Source organism: Typopeltis vanoorti, chromosome 8, assembly GCF_054136105.1.
Source record: "Typopeltis vanoorti isolate ZY-2024b chromosome 8, IOZ_Tvanoo_1.0, whole genome shotgun sequence".
Taxonomy (NCBI): domain Eukaryota; kingdom Metazoa; phylum Arthropoda; class Arachnida; order Uropygi; family Thelyphonidae; genus Typopeltis; species Typopeltis vanoorti.
The window spans coordinates 97,538,590-97,554,730 of record NC_143556.1 but is presented as its reverse complement, the minus strand read 5'-3'; the positions used below and the strand labels follow the sequence as shown (position 1 = coordinate 97,554,730).

The window sequence follows — 16,141 nt, the reverse complement described above, 5'->3', positions numbered from 1 at the left end:
CCACATTTTTTTTTCTCTACTTCTCCTAAGTCTTTTTTACTTTCTATTCTCCAGCCACTATGTTTGTGGTGCAACATCCAGAAAGAGAAATTTTAGTAGTCTTACACCACTTTTGCCTCTGCATCCAAAAGATTTGTCAGGATCTCCAAAATCGCTCAAGAAACTACCTTCAGGGGACATCCTCATAGAAATCAAAACTCAGACACAGTCAAAAAATCTCCTTTGTGCAACTTCTATTGGAGGAATATCAATGACAGTTACCTCTTACAAAACCTTGAACTATTCCGAGGGAAGTGGTCCCACTCTGATATTACTCCCATGGTGTAATATCAGAGTGGAACCTCCTTGATGTCCTCACTGCTCTGAAATGAAAGACCGAGGACAACCATGGGAGAATACTCTTACCAATGATACCAGGTATATTGTCCTTACTTTGAATACACCTAAACCAACATCTGTGAAAGCAGGATATCTAAACTGTCCAGTTAGGTTCTACATCCCAAACCTGTGCACTGCTTTAAATGCCAGTACTATGTTCATCCTCAAACTGCCTGTTGTGGCTCTGCCATCTGTGCCTGATTTTCCTGGTCATAAGAACAAGATTGTAAGAGCAAAGCCCTAAAAGCTCTCATTGTATGGAAGACCAATCTGTTTACACCTGAGCATAAGGAAATCCAAAAGATAAAAACCAAGAAGTGTATCCATCAGAATGCAAGGAGGCAGTATACCACAAATATAGCAACATCTAGTGGCAAACCTTCCTACACCGAGAAGGCAAAAGGCAACCATAAAGAAAATGTCAGTAGGAACTTTGTCATGTATGTCAATCCCACCTTCTGATAACTACAACATCCCTGAATCATTTGCTTCTCTCTCTCTTTCTCTTTAAAGCACATAAAAAAAAAAATTGATATGGACTCACTCCTGATGCCAAAAATGGTCTCATTACACAACATCCACTAATTAAAAAAAATAATAAATAATAATTGAGTGTGTACTACATGAAGTCAAAGACATGCCTCCAGACTCTTTAATATATGGCCCATCTATAGGTGCCATGGATATCTCCATTTCTCTCAGAATAACATAAAACAATAAATATATCTAGTGTCCTGGAGGAGTTCATTTTTTCTTGACAGCTTGGATATTTTTCTGATGAAGACATGGTGGTTACTTACCATCTACAATTCTTTGAAAAAGAAAAAATCCAAGGCAAATGAAAATAAAACCATTCAACATAGGAAGCCAGATGATACTACCAAAAAAGAAATGATGAAAACATTTCTACAGCGAAATTGCCATGAATTCTGTCAAAACAGCAGCAACATTGAGGCTCTCTTGCAGAAGAATAAACCAACGTGCTTCTGCCAGCAGGAAATGTACCTGTGAGTTACGATTATTCATAAAGAGAGGACAGAGGATGGACATGGAGGAGTTCCCATCTTTATGGGCAACTATAACCTCTTTCTGCAAGTCCCACTTAATAAAACATATTGCTGTTTGACTCTCAGTTGGAATTCTGATAACAGTATGTCGCATATACTTTCCTCCTGCTGCAGATATTTCTTAAGATGGCCTTGATAATGTCATATTTCAGTTAGCATCTTACTTTTAATGGAGGAATTTAAAATGACACAACACTCTCTGTGGCATAGTACCTCAACAAGCATCAGAAGAAGAGTTGTTGAGAGTATCCTTAACAGCAGTAATCTCTCCCTCTTAAACACAGGAAACAACGCCTTCTATATGCCCACCCAAATATTCAGTGCCATTGACATTGCTTATCCCCCCCCCTTCCCTGTTTGCCCACTGTTAATTGAGAAACTGATGAGAACTTATTTGAAAGAAATCACTCTCTCTCCATGATATCCTCTTTTCTACATGGGCAAGTACTATATCATGAATATCACAGCAGAAAATTGTGCTAGCTGAATGGGCAACATTTTCCTTGCTAGCAGAATTTGATTAGGTGATGGTCAGCTCCTCTCCTATCAGCAATGTAGTGAATCATGTAAAGTGTGTTATACAAGCTGCCACAACTGCAATTTCTAAAACATCTAGTCAGTTTCCATCTTTTCCTAAACCATAGTGGAATGGCAATTGAACAGTAGCAAAAGAAGCTCAAAAGAAGGCTTGGGTTATTTTCTGCAGATACTCCACAACAAACCTAATTGCTTTCAAATGTGCTCTAGCCTGAGCAAGACACATCCATTGTCAGAATCAAACAAAATCCTATATTGAACGCATCTTCTATAATGAGCTACCAACTGTAAAAAAGTCTGAGACAAAATCTGGAAAGGAAAAAGCAGATACACCACCCACCAATTCTCCATCCTAGAACATAATGGATGCACTGTTGCTGACATACTTGGGGAGATTTTTACTAAAACATCATAATCTTCTTCTTACCTCCCCCCCTCCTCCAGTCCTTTGCCCAAAAATACAAAGCAGAAAAACAACTAATTCTGTGTTACTGAAGAATACAACAGGCCATTCACTAACGAAGAAAAAAGCTGCTTTGCTTAAATGTCACCCAGTTGTTGTTGGACCAGATAACATCCGTGTGAAATGATGAAACATCTGTATCCGTCATCTATGGATTGACTGTTGCACTTTTACAACAGAATTTTCTGCTCTGACCAGCTGCTGCAAGATTCTGGAAAAAATAATTCTAGTCTTTTATGGTTTCTTGAGAGGAACCACTTTTTTTTTTCAGAACATAATCTATCTTCCACAAATATCATTCTACAACAGATCATCTACTCCTCCAGGAAACATCCATTAGAGATGCCTTCCTAAAAGTTGAGCATTTAGTATTGGTTTTCCTTGATAAGGAAATATGACACTGCTTAGTGATTTGGAATATTGAAAGACCCACACAATTTTGGTCTTTGGGAATTTTCCTTTTTTCATAAAGAATTTTTTTATCCAACTGAATCTTCCAAGTCTGAGTAGTAACTGCCCTTCTCACAACACTGTATATATCCAGAGATGAGAGTCCCACAAGGTTCATTTGTTTTTTTGTTTTTTAAGTGGCACCCTTTTCTGCAGTCAAGCTTAACTCAATAACCAAACAGCTCCTCTAAATGTGAGGTCCTCTACGTGAATGACTTTATCATCTTCTTTCATTCATGTAATATGAGCATCATAGAAACACAGCTACAGCAAGCCATCGACCATTTTTCAAAATGGATGCTTGCAAATGGGTTTCAGATTTTCCCAGAAGAGAGTTTGTGGGCATTTTTTGCTACAGATGTGGACTTCATCCTGACTTAGATTACAATAAACTTTAATCAAAGTTACACCAGAAACCCAAGATCTTGGGACTCATATTTGCAGCTTTTCTTTCTGCATGCCACCAAAATGTTCCACTCCCCCCTTTAGTTCTCTATCAACAGCTCATAGAATTGAATGCTCTGATTTTGTGCCTGTCTACACAGATGATTCAAAATCAGAGATTGAAATACACAAGCAGCTGAAAATACTTCAGGAGTTCCAAGAAGCCATTATGAGAATGGGGTGAGGGGTGAAGAGTTTCTGATAAACACCTAAAACAAAAATGATATTAAAGCAATTGATATAACCACAAGAAAGAACATATCTTAAAATCCTTTGACACCCCCCCCCCCCACGTATCATAAAATTGTAATAATTTGTTTGTTTTCCTTTAGGGTACATAAGAAGATGTGCCAGATGTTCAAAGAAATGTTGAGGACAAAGAGGTGCAGACTCTCATCAAGTTTTTCATGCTACAAGAAAAGTCTGCAACTGAGATGTTGCAGACTTTTCTTGTAGCATGAAAAACTGTGCCCCAGCATAATCCAATTGCCAGATTGGTGGCCAAGTTTAAACCTGGACATCCTGAGACAAAAGATACCCCTCCCCCCCAGGTCAGGAAGACTTCCCACAGCAATCACACTTGAATACATCAATGTAGCGCATGCCATGATTCTTGATCATAGATGAATAACAGCAGCATTGCAAAAACTCTGGAGATATTCAGGGAATGAGTTGGGGTCATTATCCACCAACATCTGGACATGCAGTAGCTCTCAGCGAAGTGGGTCCCCCAAATGTTGGAATGTACCAAAACAGAGAACGTGTGCTGCCATATCAAGGGATTTTGGGTCATTTTGAGAAATCAGGTGCAAATGTTTTGGCTGGTATTGAGACTGTTGATGAAACATGGCTTCATCATTATGACCCAATAACCAAACAACAGTCAGTGAAGTGGAGAGCATTACAGCAGCAATTTATTCAACAGCTCTGAAGGAAATGAAGGAAGTACTGAAAGAAAAATACCATTGGAAACTAAGCAGAGGCATTGTTGCCTTTGCATGATAATGCACCTTCTCACACTGCTCGTAGAACCCAACACAATTTGGGCTTTCAATATCTACCTCATCCACCCTTAATTGCCAGACCTGGCCCCATCTGACTATTTCCTATTCCCAAATTTAAAGAAATACTTGAAAGGAACAAAATTTACCATAGATGACGAAGTCATATCTGCAGCTGAGGACTGGTTTATGCAACAAGGGAAAGACCTTTTTCTCAGAGGATTGCAAACAATGTAAAAGCTTATAACAAGTGTATAACACTTCATGGAGAATATGTAGAATAATGTGTAGTTCTACCTCAGTTCCTTCATGGTAATTATCACAACTTTTCAGCACACCTTCGTATAAGTGTATGGAACAATGAAATGACAGTTGCATCCATCACAAAATTGATTTTGTCAATGTCCCACCGATGCCAAGCTCTAATAAGGCTGAAGGAGGATCCACAAAGTACTAAACAGCAATTTTTAGCTTTGAATGTTAGTAAAACTGTGTACTTGAACTAAATTTTGATACTGATATTTGTTTTTCCAGTGAAAATATCACTGTCCAATCCATATTGAAATATTTACAAATTTGTCAAATTTATTGTCATTCTTTATTATTATTATTATTGTAGGCACTTAGGCCTATGTAGCTCAGTGGAAGTGACGCTTGCATCCTCTGCACTTGGTCGCTCAAAGTTTGACTTAGTTCAAGTCTAGTCGCCAACTGGAGGAACTTTTTCTAAGCGTTTCTTCGACCAGCTCCCAAGTTAGTCGATCTCTGGCATGGGCAAGTGGGTTTTTTTATCCTGGAAACTCAAGAAAATCGACTGTAATACCCACATTATTTCAGACAGTGACATATCTTGTTATGGTTAGGTATTAAGAGATGGCAGCACTTGTTTGCCAGCCTCTTCATCGGTGGCTGCTATAATTAGTGATAGACATGGGCTAGCTATCTCTGATTGGCTACCAGTGGAGATTGAACTGCCCACTCAGTCTCCAAAAGCTACATAGGGTATAAAGGCCTCGCCTACTCCCTATAAGGGAATAAAAGGCGTTAGCTGATTTTTTTTTTTTTTTTTTTTTGCGAACCTCCATGGAGTCCTAAGATTCATCGCGGGAGACCCAAACTATCCACACAATGTATTATACCTCTTCTTGAACCCTTTAACAGATAAACCACTGAAACTGACTCTGGCAACCCATTCTAATCATTCTCAACTCTGCAGGCAAAAAACATCTAATCCTCACACTGCTACTAATCTCACCTTCATTCATCTTCCAGAGATGACCCCTTGTTTTGTTTCTTTCAGCCAAGGAAATGTTTTTTCAGGAAACATTTCCTACGTTTTCTTACACATAAATCCTATAAAACCTTTTAAGCAACTCAAATATTTCTATCATGTCCCCTCTTTTTCTCTTATCAACCAACTTCTGCAATCCACATACCCTCAGTCTCTCTTCATAGGGAACACTCCATAGACCACTCACCATCTTGGAGAAGACTGAATTTTCTCCATTACTTTCTCATCCCCAAGAAACCCAGGAGACCAGACTTGAGCAAACTAATTGAAATGTGGATATATGAAGACCTTATAAAGAGGATTACCAGCTTCCTTATCTCTATTTGTTAATGTGTTCTTCACTATCCAAGTAATCTTATGTGCTACCTTAGCAATATGAGGGTGGTCTGAAAAGTTCTCAGCCTCAACCATAGATGGCAACACCGTTCGTACATCTGTCATATAAGCATCCATGTGAAATTACAAGTCAATCTATTAAGTAGTTTTTTTTTTATACAGCTGTCTGAAGCAAAAGTGTTTTCTGTATCCTTTGAAATAGATAAAAAGCTGAGTATCATGCAGTTATAAAATTCTTTGTAAAAGAAGTTCATTTGAAGTTCATAAGAGTTTAGGGGCACTCTTTTCTTTTGTTTTTGACAATTAAGAAATAGGCTACCAAGATTAAACGTGGCCATACCAGCCTTGAAGATGATCCACGTGAAGGACTTCCAAAAAAGTAACAACACCAGAAATCATTGATCAAGTTCACGATATGGTATTGGATGACCAGCTAATCAAAGTGCATGAAATTGCTGAGACTATAGGAATTTCAAAAGAACGTAGGATATATTTTGCATGAAGAATTGCAAATGAAAAAGCTTTGTGCAACATGAGCAAGCACGGCACCCATGTTGCGCAACATGGGTGCCGTGCTTGCTCACAGCAGATCAAAAACGCACTTGCATGAAAATCTCTGAACAATGCTTGGAGCATTTTAACAAAAATAAAACTGATTTTGTGCTTCGATTTATTACTATGGATGAGACTTGGATTCACCATTATACACCAGAATCCAAATAGCAGTCAAAACAGTGGACAGAAGCCGGTTGTTCAGCATCAAACAAGACAAAGTCGGTTCCATCAGCAGGAAAGGTCATGGCATTGGTGTTTTGGGATGCTAAAGGCATTTTGTTTATTGATTATCTTGAAAAGGATAAAACAATAACTGGGGAATATCATTCCGATCTTTTAACCAGACTAGGCGAAAAAATTTGTGAGAAAAGACCCAGTTTTGCAGAAGAAAAAATCATCTTTCATCAGGACAATGCACCTGCCCACAAACGTGTTTTGGCAATGGGAAAAGGGATCTGCGCTATGAATTGTTGGAGCATACACCCTATTCCCCAGATTTGGCTTCCTCTGCCTTCTATCTCTTTGGTCAGCGTTTTTCTTGGAATCAAGAGGTGACGGGATAATGGTGCTGGAACATCGCTGGAATAAATGTGTTAGTCTTAAGGGAGATTATGTTGAAAAATAAAAATAATTTTGAAATTATAAATTTGTTTTTTCATTGTTAAGCCAAGAACGTTTCAGACTACCCTCATATATCCTCTAAACTGTAGCTTTCTGTCTACGACCACTCCTAAATCTTTAGCTTCATCTATTCATGAAGTACAGTTCCTGTCAGCATTATACACAGCGTGTAATGTATTTATTCCAAAATGCATAACTTGACTTTTCTCCACATTAAACTGATACCCATTATATTTGCCCATACTGATAGCCTATTTAAATTGCCCTGCCAGCTCTCTATGTTGCCTTGATTAACTATTACTCTACTTAATTTTCCATTGTCAGCAAACATCTGGTTATTTCCTTCCAGGTTATTTCCTAGATCATTTATGTACAAATTAAACAGATGGTCCCAGCACCAAACCTTGCATCATATCACCAGTCATCCATTTTTGTCTCGATTTTGTCCTTCCATATACCACTTCTTGATATCTGTCCAGCAGCCACTGTCCACTTAACCAGTAATATATCCATACGCCATTTGTTCTAATTTGCATAAAAGATTCTCGTGTGATATCTGTCAAATGCCTTTGCAAAATCCATCACATCAAATATTAATCAAAAATAAAAATGTTATATTACCTTCTTCATTATTTGTGACAATTATTGTGTTATCATCCCTTTTCAAATAGTCATTCAAATTTTAATTACCAAAAAAACATGATTACAGCAAGTGATGTTTTCTTTGAACATGAATGTATATCTGCATTTGAACTTCAAATGCACTCATTACTCTAATTTGCTGATGCATGTCTTCCAGATCATTCCTGGAATCCCCTCACCTATAGCAGCAACCAGTTGTATATTTTGTCTTATTGCCCTTGATCTCATACAAGGTTGCATCAAATGAACAACTATCCTCCTTCCTTTATTCTTTTTGGCTGCAATTCATCTGCTATCATTAGCATTATCCCTCCACCTCCCTCCCCCCATCCTATCTTTCCTGAAAATACTAAAGCATTCACATTCTGTCTCTGTGAATACATCATCTGATGCCTGTAATTTTGGTGAAGTTGCACTAACCAGTGCCAAAAACTGCTCTATGTTATTCTGGCATTAGTATATAGAAACTGCATCATCCCTTTACCCCCCCCCCCCTCCCCAATGACCTTTACTTCTTGAAATGACTGTTCCATTCAATATTTTTGCTTGAGAGACTAAATTCTGTACTTGTTTGTCATTCTCACCTCATGGGTACCTTCACACTTTCACCTATATCCACCCTAATTGCTTAAATTTTCTTTAATTTGTGCTTCAGCATGCTCGATGAACAAAGTTCTCTAGACACCTTACACCGAAACTGTTTTGGTGAAGTCTGTCATCATTATACAGATCTTTCTTTCCATCATACTCAGACCATAGGTCCACAAATCCCACATCATTCCTTCTTCACAACCTGCATGTTGATTCATTTGCTATTCGATGTCCACTTTCTCATCATACTGCCTCTATCATAGCATGGCAGGAGACTAGTTTTACCTTCTTGCTCTTCATTTTTGCTTCATCCAGCAACTTCTTCACATCCTCTTTCATAAAATACTTCTCACTTCTTAGATCATTAGTGCCAAACAAGACAGTTAGTTTTTTGCCTTACCTTTTTTTTTTTTTGCATCTGGATGGCATGACTAATATAATAGATTTTTGCACCGGGGAAATATGATTTTGTTATACTTTAGTTAAGTACTTATCTTGTTATGGATTCTCCATACATATTCTCCTTACCTTGTTTTACTCATTTGTTCACATGAACTTGATTTATTTTCACCTTGGGCCACCTGTTTCTTTCTCATCTTAGCTCTGCTATTCTCTTGCTGCTTTTGCAACTTTTTGATTGCGTGGCTGAAGGATAACATTGAATTGTACTATTTCCTTATTTAGGTCTATTTTATTCTCCTGTTGCAGCTACTGCACGATCAGTATTACTCCTGACATTAACATTTTTCCATTCTACCATTGATATTGACTACTCTACTGACATTTACTTTGTTCTTGCCACCTAACTGGCACTCGCTGTAGAAGTTTTTAAATCTCCACTGTTCACACTGATGTGCTAAAAATAGCACTGCTGCTGTGGGTTGGATTTTTTTTTTTTTTTTTTCAGTAGTTCATAATTGAATGTAAGTTCTTTAAAATGTGAAATAATAGTGCATTAATAGAGTTCTCATTAGTTTGGAGTAAAATTTGATTGTATTTAGTTTTCATAGACACTGAACCTGAATTTAACTTCTAACATGGTTAATGGAGATGTACTTCATTTGTGAAAACAGTACATGCTATATGTACTTAGATTTTGCATTCTTAATTCCTGTTTTGCATATTCTATAAAGAAAGTTAAGATAAAATGGATGAGTAGCAATATAAAGCAGGAACTGCAAAAGGAAAAAGCATTATGGAAGGAATATAAACAGAAAAGTGGTCAGCATGCCCATGAGCAATATAAAGCACAGGTAAGAAAGGTTACTAGTGTGGTAAGGAAGTATATATCAAATTATGAAAGAAAATGAGCTAAGCAGGTCAAAGTAAATCCAAAAGAGTTTTTTCACTATGTAGCAAGTAAGAGAAAGAAGGATTAGGCAAGAATAAACTTACTAAGTGCTCAGCATATCAAAAAATATCATTGTGAATACAGCGGTGGGACTAGTTGCTATGTCAGCTCATGTGCTCTGAGAATGTGCATGAGAACTGGGAGTGTCTCTGACAAAGTTGCTTAATCTAAGTCTCAGCTCCAGCAGGATTCCAAGTGAGTGAAAAGAGTGGATTATAAATTACAGACCAATTAGTATCTCTGGAGTGGTGGTTAAAGTATCACAAAAGTTGGTTATAGGTATAATTCAGGAATGAGTAGGAATAAGATACTCTATAAGCGGTAGCATGACTTTGTAAAAAGGTAGGTCTTGCCTTAGTAATTTATTCAATCATTTTATAATAAAATGACAGCTAAATTGGATAAAGGAAATGGTTATGCTACAATACTTCTGGACTTTGCAAAGGCATTTGATAGAATACTGCATGGAAAACTTGTGCAAGTTGGAGCAAATGGGAACAGATATGAGGCTGATGAGGCTGGTAGAATGAATAGGAGGATGGATGATAGACAAGGGATGGTGGAATTGGAATCAAGGTGTGAATGAATGTAACTAGTAGATGACCCACGACTCTATTCTAGGGCCACTGTTCTTTAATTTGTATATTAATGATACAGCAGAAAAGTTAAGGGGGGGGGCAGATATTTAGTTGTCTGCTGATAATGCAAAACTGGGGAGGGCAGTAGTTGATGTAGGTGGTGTAGATACCTGCAGGGTGATTTAAATAAATTGGCAGTGTGGGTAAAGGACAACGGTTATCAATTTAATGTTGCAAAATATAAAGTAATGCACTTCGGGATGAAAAGATTGCACACTTTTTATTGTATTGATGTTACTGGATTACAGGAAATTGATGAGGCCAGGGATTTGGGGGGATAATGGTGGACAGCAATTTAAAGTTCAGATATATTATGAGGTTTGGCAAAATAGCTCAAAGGATTACTTGGATGTTGAAGAACACATTGACAAGTAAAGATAGTTATTATCCATTTTTATAAGATTATGATTTGGCCACATCTTGACTGCTGTGCACAAATTTGGACTCCAGGATTTCTTGAAGATCAGAAAGTGGTGGAGAGGATTCAGAGACAAGTGATCAGACAGATGACAGGTCTGTGGAATTCTCCCTATAAGGATAGATTGAGGGTGTGTGAGTTACAGTTTGGTTGACAGGCAGAAGAGAGGAGATGTGATAGAAACTTATAACTTACTAAAGGAATTATATAAGATGACTCAAAATAAATTTTTCAATACATGAATACAAGGGATAACCCTTGGAACTTGTATAAGACTGTGGTTAACAAGGAGTGTGTGGACCAGGTTCTTTCCTTGGAAAGTGGTGAATGAGTGGAATGTATTGTCATATGTAGTTGTGAGTGCTCCAATAAGTTAGTAAGTTTAAAAAGAGATATGATAGGCATTGTGTTTATAATGGTTAGTGTGTGACTCCTGCAATGTGTTCTTTTGACTGCATAGAGATACTTCTATAATAGTAATAAAATATAAAATATTCTTTTTATAGAACTGAATCAGATATGTACAATAATTCACCTTTTTAATAAGAATTTTTTGTAGTATTTCATATACTTTCTGTGTATTTTTTAATATTGTAAATAAAAATAGTTTTATTTTAGGTACTTGATGATATTCCTAAAATTGAGATACATGATGTGTATAATAGACAGAATCATCTTTTATGTCATGCTGAAATGATGGAATATTTTAGAAAGGTATTATGCATATTCTGAATGTGTATATCATTCTTTCATAGGCATACCCATGAAGGAATAATATATATTCAAGTATTTGTTGCTGTATCTTTAATACTTAAATTATGCATTAAAATGACTGTTTTGTTTAATATGAATAGTGTGAATTTTTCCTCTAACTAATTACACTTCACTTAAATAAATTGTATTTTCAGGAACGTAATATTTAGGATTTGGGTTTATGAAATAGTTACCACATTTACACAGCATCAAAATCAGCGATTACAAATTATCACATCCTTAGAAATTATATCCTGTGCAGGCCTTAGGTGATGTTGGGCCTAATGATATAACGAAGCATTTCTGAATTGACTTTTAAGGGATAGATTACCGTGTTTGTGAGAGGAAAACTATTATTGATAAAAGAGAAAACTTTGCATTTGTTGTGATAGGTCAACTTAGTCATACTTGAAAAGGCTTAATAAAGTTCCTATTACAGATAGAATTTGAGCCAAAGTCTCTTTCCAGGCAAGTGACATAAAGCAAAATCACTTAATTGTGGAAAAATCTCCACATAATTTAAAATATTTAAAGCAATGGGTTTCTGTGTTTTCTGTATTGAAATTGGTATTACATTCTCATTGCTTTCAAATCTTTTAAGAAATTTCTCATTTTAAGAAATCATTGACAATCACAGAAAAAAGCCTCGTTCTTTCTTTCTTCTGGAAATATAACTCTCTAACTATTATTCTCTAGTTAAATATTCTGAATGAACAAAACTTTTTACACTTTCAACATTTTCAGTGGTTTTTGAGTTATTGAAGTATTGTCTTTATCTTCATCATGAGCTTTTGCTTGGTATTCCTTGATATTCACATGTGGGTTTTTCACACTTCACACTAAATTTAATATCATATACATTAAGTTATGTAAAGTAAAGCTTTAAGGAGCATCTGAAGATATGGGAAGTTTCATTTTATGTTGATTTTATCATCATTATCATGTTTGGTTATATATCCACAATATTTCATAACTAGTTTCCACTCAGCAACTTTCTTTGAAATTGATATACCACTCATCAATCCTGGATTTTATCGGTATTTATATTTTGATTTTCTAACATACTTTAACTACCTCCCTGGATTTTTTACCTTGCCAATTTTTTCAAAAGAATTTTTTTTTTCTAATTTGTTTTGCAATTTCATTTCCCATTCTGTTTAAGTGTTTTTGCCATCTTCAGTTAGTTATGAATATTAGGAAACTAATATTCAGAACCTGGCATTTTTACTAAATGCTTTCTTGCTTTGGCATCCAGCTGTACCACCTTTTCTTAGTCTGTTTTCTATTTCATATTTAATCTTCACAAAAAATTGCACCTGAATAGCTAAACTGTGTGACTTGTTCTGTAGACTGCAGGGTATATGCAGTGTTTTTTGAAGCTAAGGAGGCTGTATATGTAATGTGTTTTTGTATATGTAATATATGTGTTGTATATGTAATGTAATTTAGACCAGAAAGAGAGACTTTCAACAGCTAATCTTGACTGGAGATTTGAATATTTTCAAAGCATTTGCAGAATGAAGTAACATATTTTATGAGAAATAAGTCATGACTGAGTTATGAAAACATTGAAGTTCACTAGATTATCCTCATCCTGCTGGAGAATGGTAAGGAGATCAGTGTTTAAGACATTGGTCATGGAAGATCTTGCAGCTGGCATCATGTGATTACTACAAGCTTGCTCTGTAGATAGAATTTCAAGTTGATGAGAGCAGGGTTATTACTGTATAGGAGATGGGCATGATTGAGGTGAGGGTGATGATAGCTTGATGGTTGTTTTATATCCCTTTTTTTGGGATGGATAGGAATATACAAGCTTGATTTTGATGCCTTTGGGTAATGCTGAAAGAGTATAACAGTTCGTATAGGTCATAGATGGCAAACCTGTGGCACGTTCGAGAATTTTGCTGGCACTTTAACAATTTACAGGTGATATCCTTTTATATGCTTATAAATTATTCATCCTTTTTTTTTTTTTTAATTGTTACAATATGTACAAGTTAAATTTTGTTTTGCACGAGACAGCAGCTATAAAAACGTGCATATTATCGGTGCGGTATTAACAAAAGATCGCGTGACCCAAAGACAACTGACTATTGTTGTGTTGAAATACTAATTCTCTTCAACCGAATTCTATAACATCTGAAACTGTCATAACAACATTACTATATATTTCTTAGTTTTAACACATTTACGAAGGGGTGTCGTTTGTCGTTCCGACAGAACTTCTCATAACCAGTGGGCTCAACTCACACAAAGTTTCAATCCTTGGTTAAATTTTATTGCTGCTTATTTGACCTGGAAGACAAACTCACACACACATTATATGGCATGTTTCAATTTATGGTAGAATTTTATTTGAAGTTAGCCTTTGTGATCTGTCATAATGTCATTGAATATTTCAAATGAAATAAAACAAACAATAGTTTTTAGTTAGATACTGTGTTTCTGATGCAACATATGGTTTTGCTTGAGTCTATACAGCATAGTTTCTGTGAGAGGGGGACATGTGATTCATTAGTTAGCACCATTTTTATATCAACTGTCTGTAATTACACTGTTTGTTGAGAAATATATTACACAGACTGCAAAAGGCTGTGTACCTTCAGGATACAATAAAACTACTTGTTTTTCTTGCGACTTCAATATAATGGCTGTTGGGAAGGGCGTGTTGTTAACCGCGGGGAACGAGTTATTGCCTCGACGTGAACATGTTCAAACATTAAATTATATATTTAGTTTAATCCTTTATCCAAGTGTAAGCTAGCAAAGTTTGCACCTGAAGTATCTTCGGGACTGGGGCAACTCGTGGCAAAGGTAGACTGAATTCACATCACTTGCCTTAGTATCCCATAATGCAAAGCACATCTCCTTGTGGACATGTATAATGCAATGCATAATGGGAAGGGTCACTACCCAGACCGGTTTCGACCTTTATTGAGGTCTCTTCAGTGGGAGCCAGACCCAGAGGTGATACCAAGGTTGAAGTAATGCAGAAGTCATATTTTCCTATACCAGTTGTCAAAAGGTATCACACCTTATTATTAAATTACTCTGGATTAGAGAAAGATGTTGGAAGTTTTTTTCACTTGGTTAGACAAAAATATTTAGTTTAATTCTTTATCCAAGTGTAAGCAATAATCTTCAGGACTGGGGCAACTTGTGACAAAGGTAGACTGACTTCACATCACTTGCCTTAGTATCCCATAATGCAAAGCACATCTCCTTGCAGACATGTATAATGCTATGCATAATGGGAAGGGTCACTGCCCAGACCAGTTTCGACCTTTATTGAAGTCTCTTCAATGAGAGCCAGACCCAGAGATGATACCAAAGTTGAAGTAATGCAGAAGTCATATTTTCCTATACCAGTTGCCAAAAGGTGTCACACTTCCAACATCTTTCTCTAATCCAGGTAATTTAATAATAAGGTATGAAAATATGACTTCTGCATTACTTCAACCTTGGTATCACTGGGTCTCTCTCACTGAAGAGACCTCAATAAAGGTCTAAACCTGTCTGGGTAGCGACCCTTCTCATACCACATAGCATTATACATCTCCATAAGGAGATGTGTTTTGCATTATGGGATACTAAGGCAAGTGATGTGAAGTCAGTCCTTTGTGCTTCAGGCGAGTTGCCACAGTCCTGAAGATACTTCAGGCACAAACTTTGTTTGCCTAGACTTGGATAAAGGATTAAACCAAATATATAATTTATAGTCTAACCAAGTGAAAAAAGTTCCAATGCTAAAGCATTTTTCGTGTGCGAGATATATGCAAACTTTTTAATGTCGTTTTTTCATAAAATAAAATCAGGGATGCGAGTTATACTCGAGGACAAGTTATATTTGACGTAAGCGTTTCGCCGACAAGTTGAATCCTTCTGCTGCTTCCCCAGCTGACTTCTATGGTGAGTTACAATGCATAAATATTTTTCTCATTACCATTTTTTTTTTTCAAATCAACATCATTAAAATTAATTTAATAATACAATAAACAATTTTACATTGAATAATATTATAAATTTATATATAAATAAATATTATAAATCATCATCATCATGCATATCAAAGATTTAGGCCTAGCGTGGCCTGTTCCAGCCTTAGAAGTCATCATTGAATCATTTAAGAGAACATCCTGGTTTTCTTTTTCCTAATGGCTTGTACTTCAAGGCTTGTTTTATTATAAATGATACATATTATAAATAAAATAAAATATTATTTATAAAATTATAATTAATTATTTATAAAATATTATAAATAAATAAATAAAGTTAGATTAATTTTCTATTAATTTTTCCCCTATTAAAAACTGCCTGGCACATCAGCAACTCGATTTGTAAATTTTTGGCACTTGCACATAAAAAGGTTCGTCACCACTGGTATAGGTGATAAGATGGTGTTAATTTTGGAGTGCATATTCTGAGCACAGTTTGGGAAATACCATCTGGACCAGGAGACATTAGCAGCCAAAGCATTAAGAATTTTTCTGATGTCTTTTTGAGAAGATACCGGGGAAGGGAGGCATCTGTTGAGTTGTTTTTGATATAGCAAGAGGTGATTTGCTTTGGTTGTTTACTTGAGCCATACAGAATTATCTTCAG

At 36.1% G+C, this 16,141-nt stretch overlaps 1 protein-coding gene across 3 annotated transcripts in view; it reads left to right on the top strand.

Annotated features, from left to right (window-relative positions):
* ProRS-m (prolyl-tRNA synthetase 2-like protein, mitochondrial) overlaps positions 1-11,628 on the top strand; it is a 223,775-nt gene extending 212,147 nt beyond the window's left edge. For all 3 annotated transcript variants that reach the window (XM_090396837.1, XM_090396836.1, XM_090396838.1), the window contains one exon: positions 11,402-11,628. In XM_090396837.1, coding sequence (XP_090252963.1) covers positions 11,402-11,515 — 114 coding nt within the window. In that variant the 3' untranslated portion in view covers positions 11,516-11,628. The remainder of the gene's footprint in view (positions 1-11,401) is intronic.
* The last annotated feature ends 4,513 nt before the right edge of the window (positions 11,629-16,141 follow it).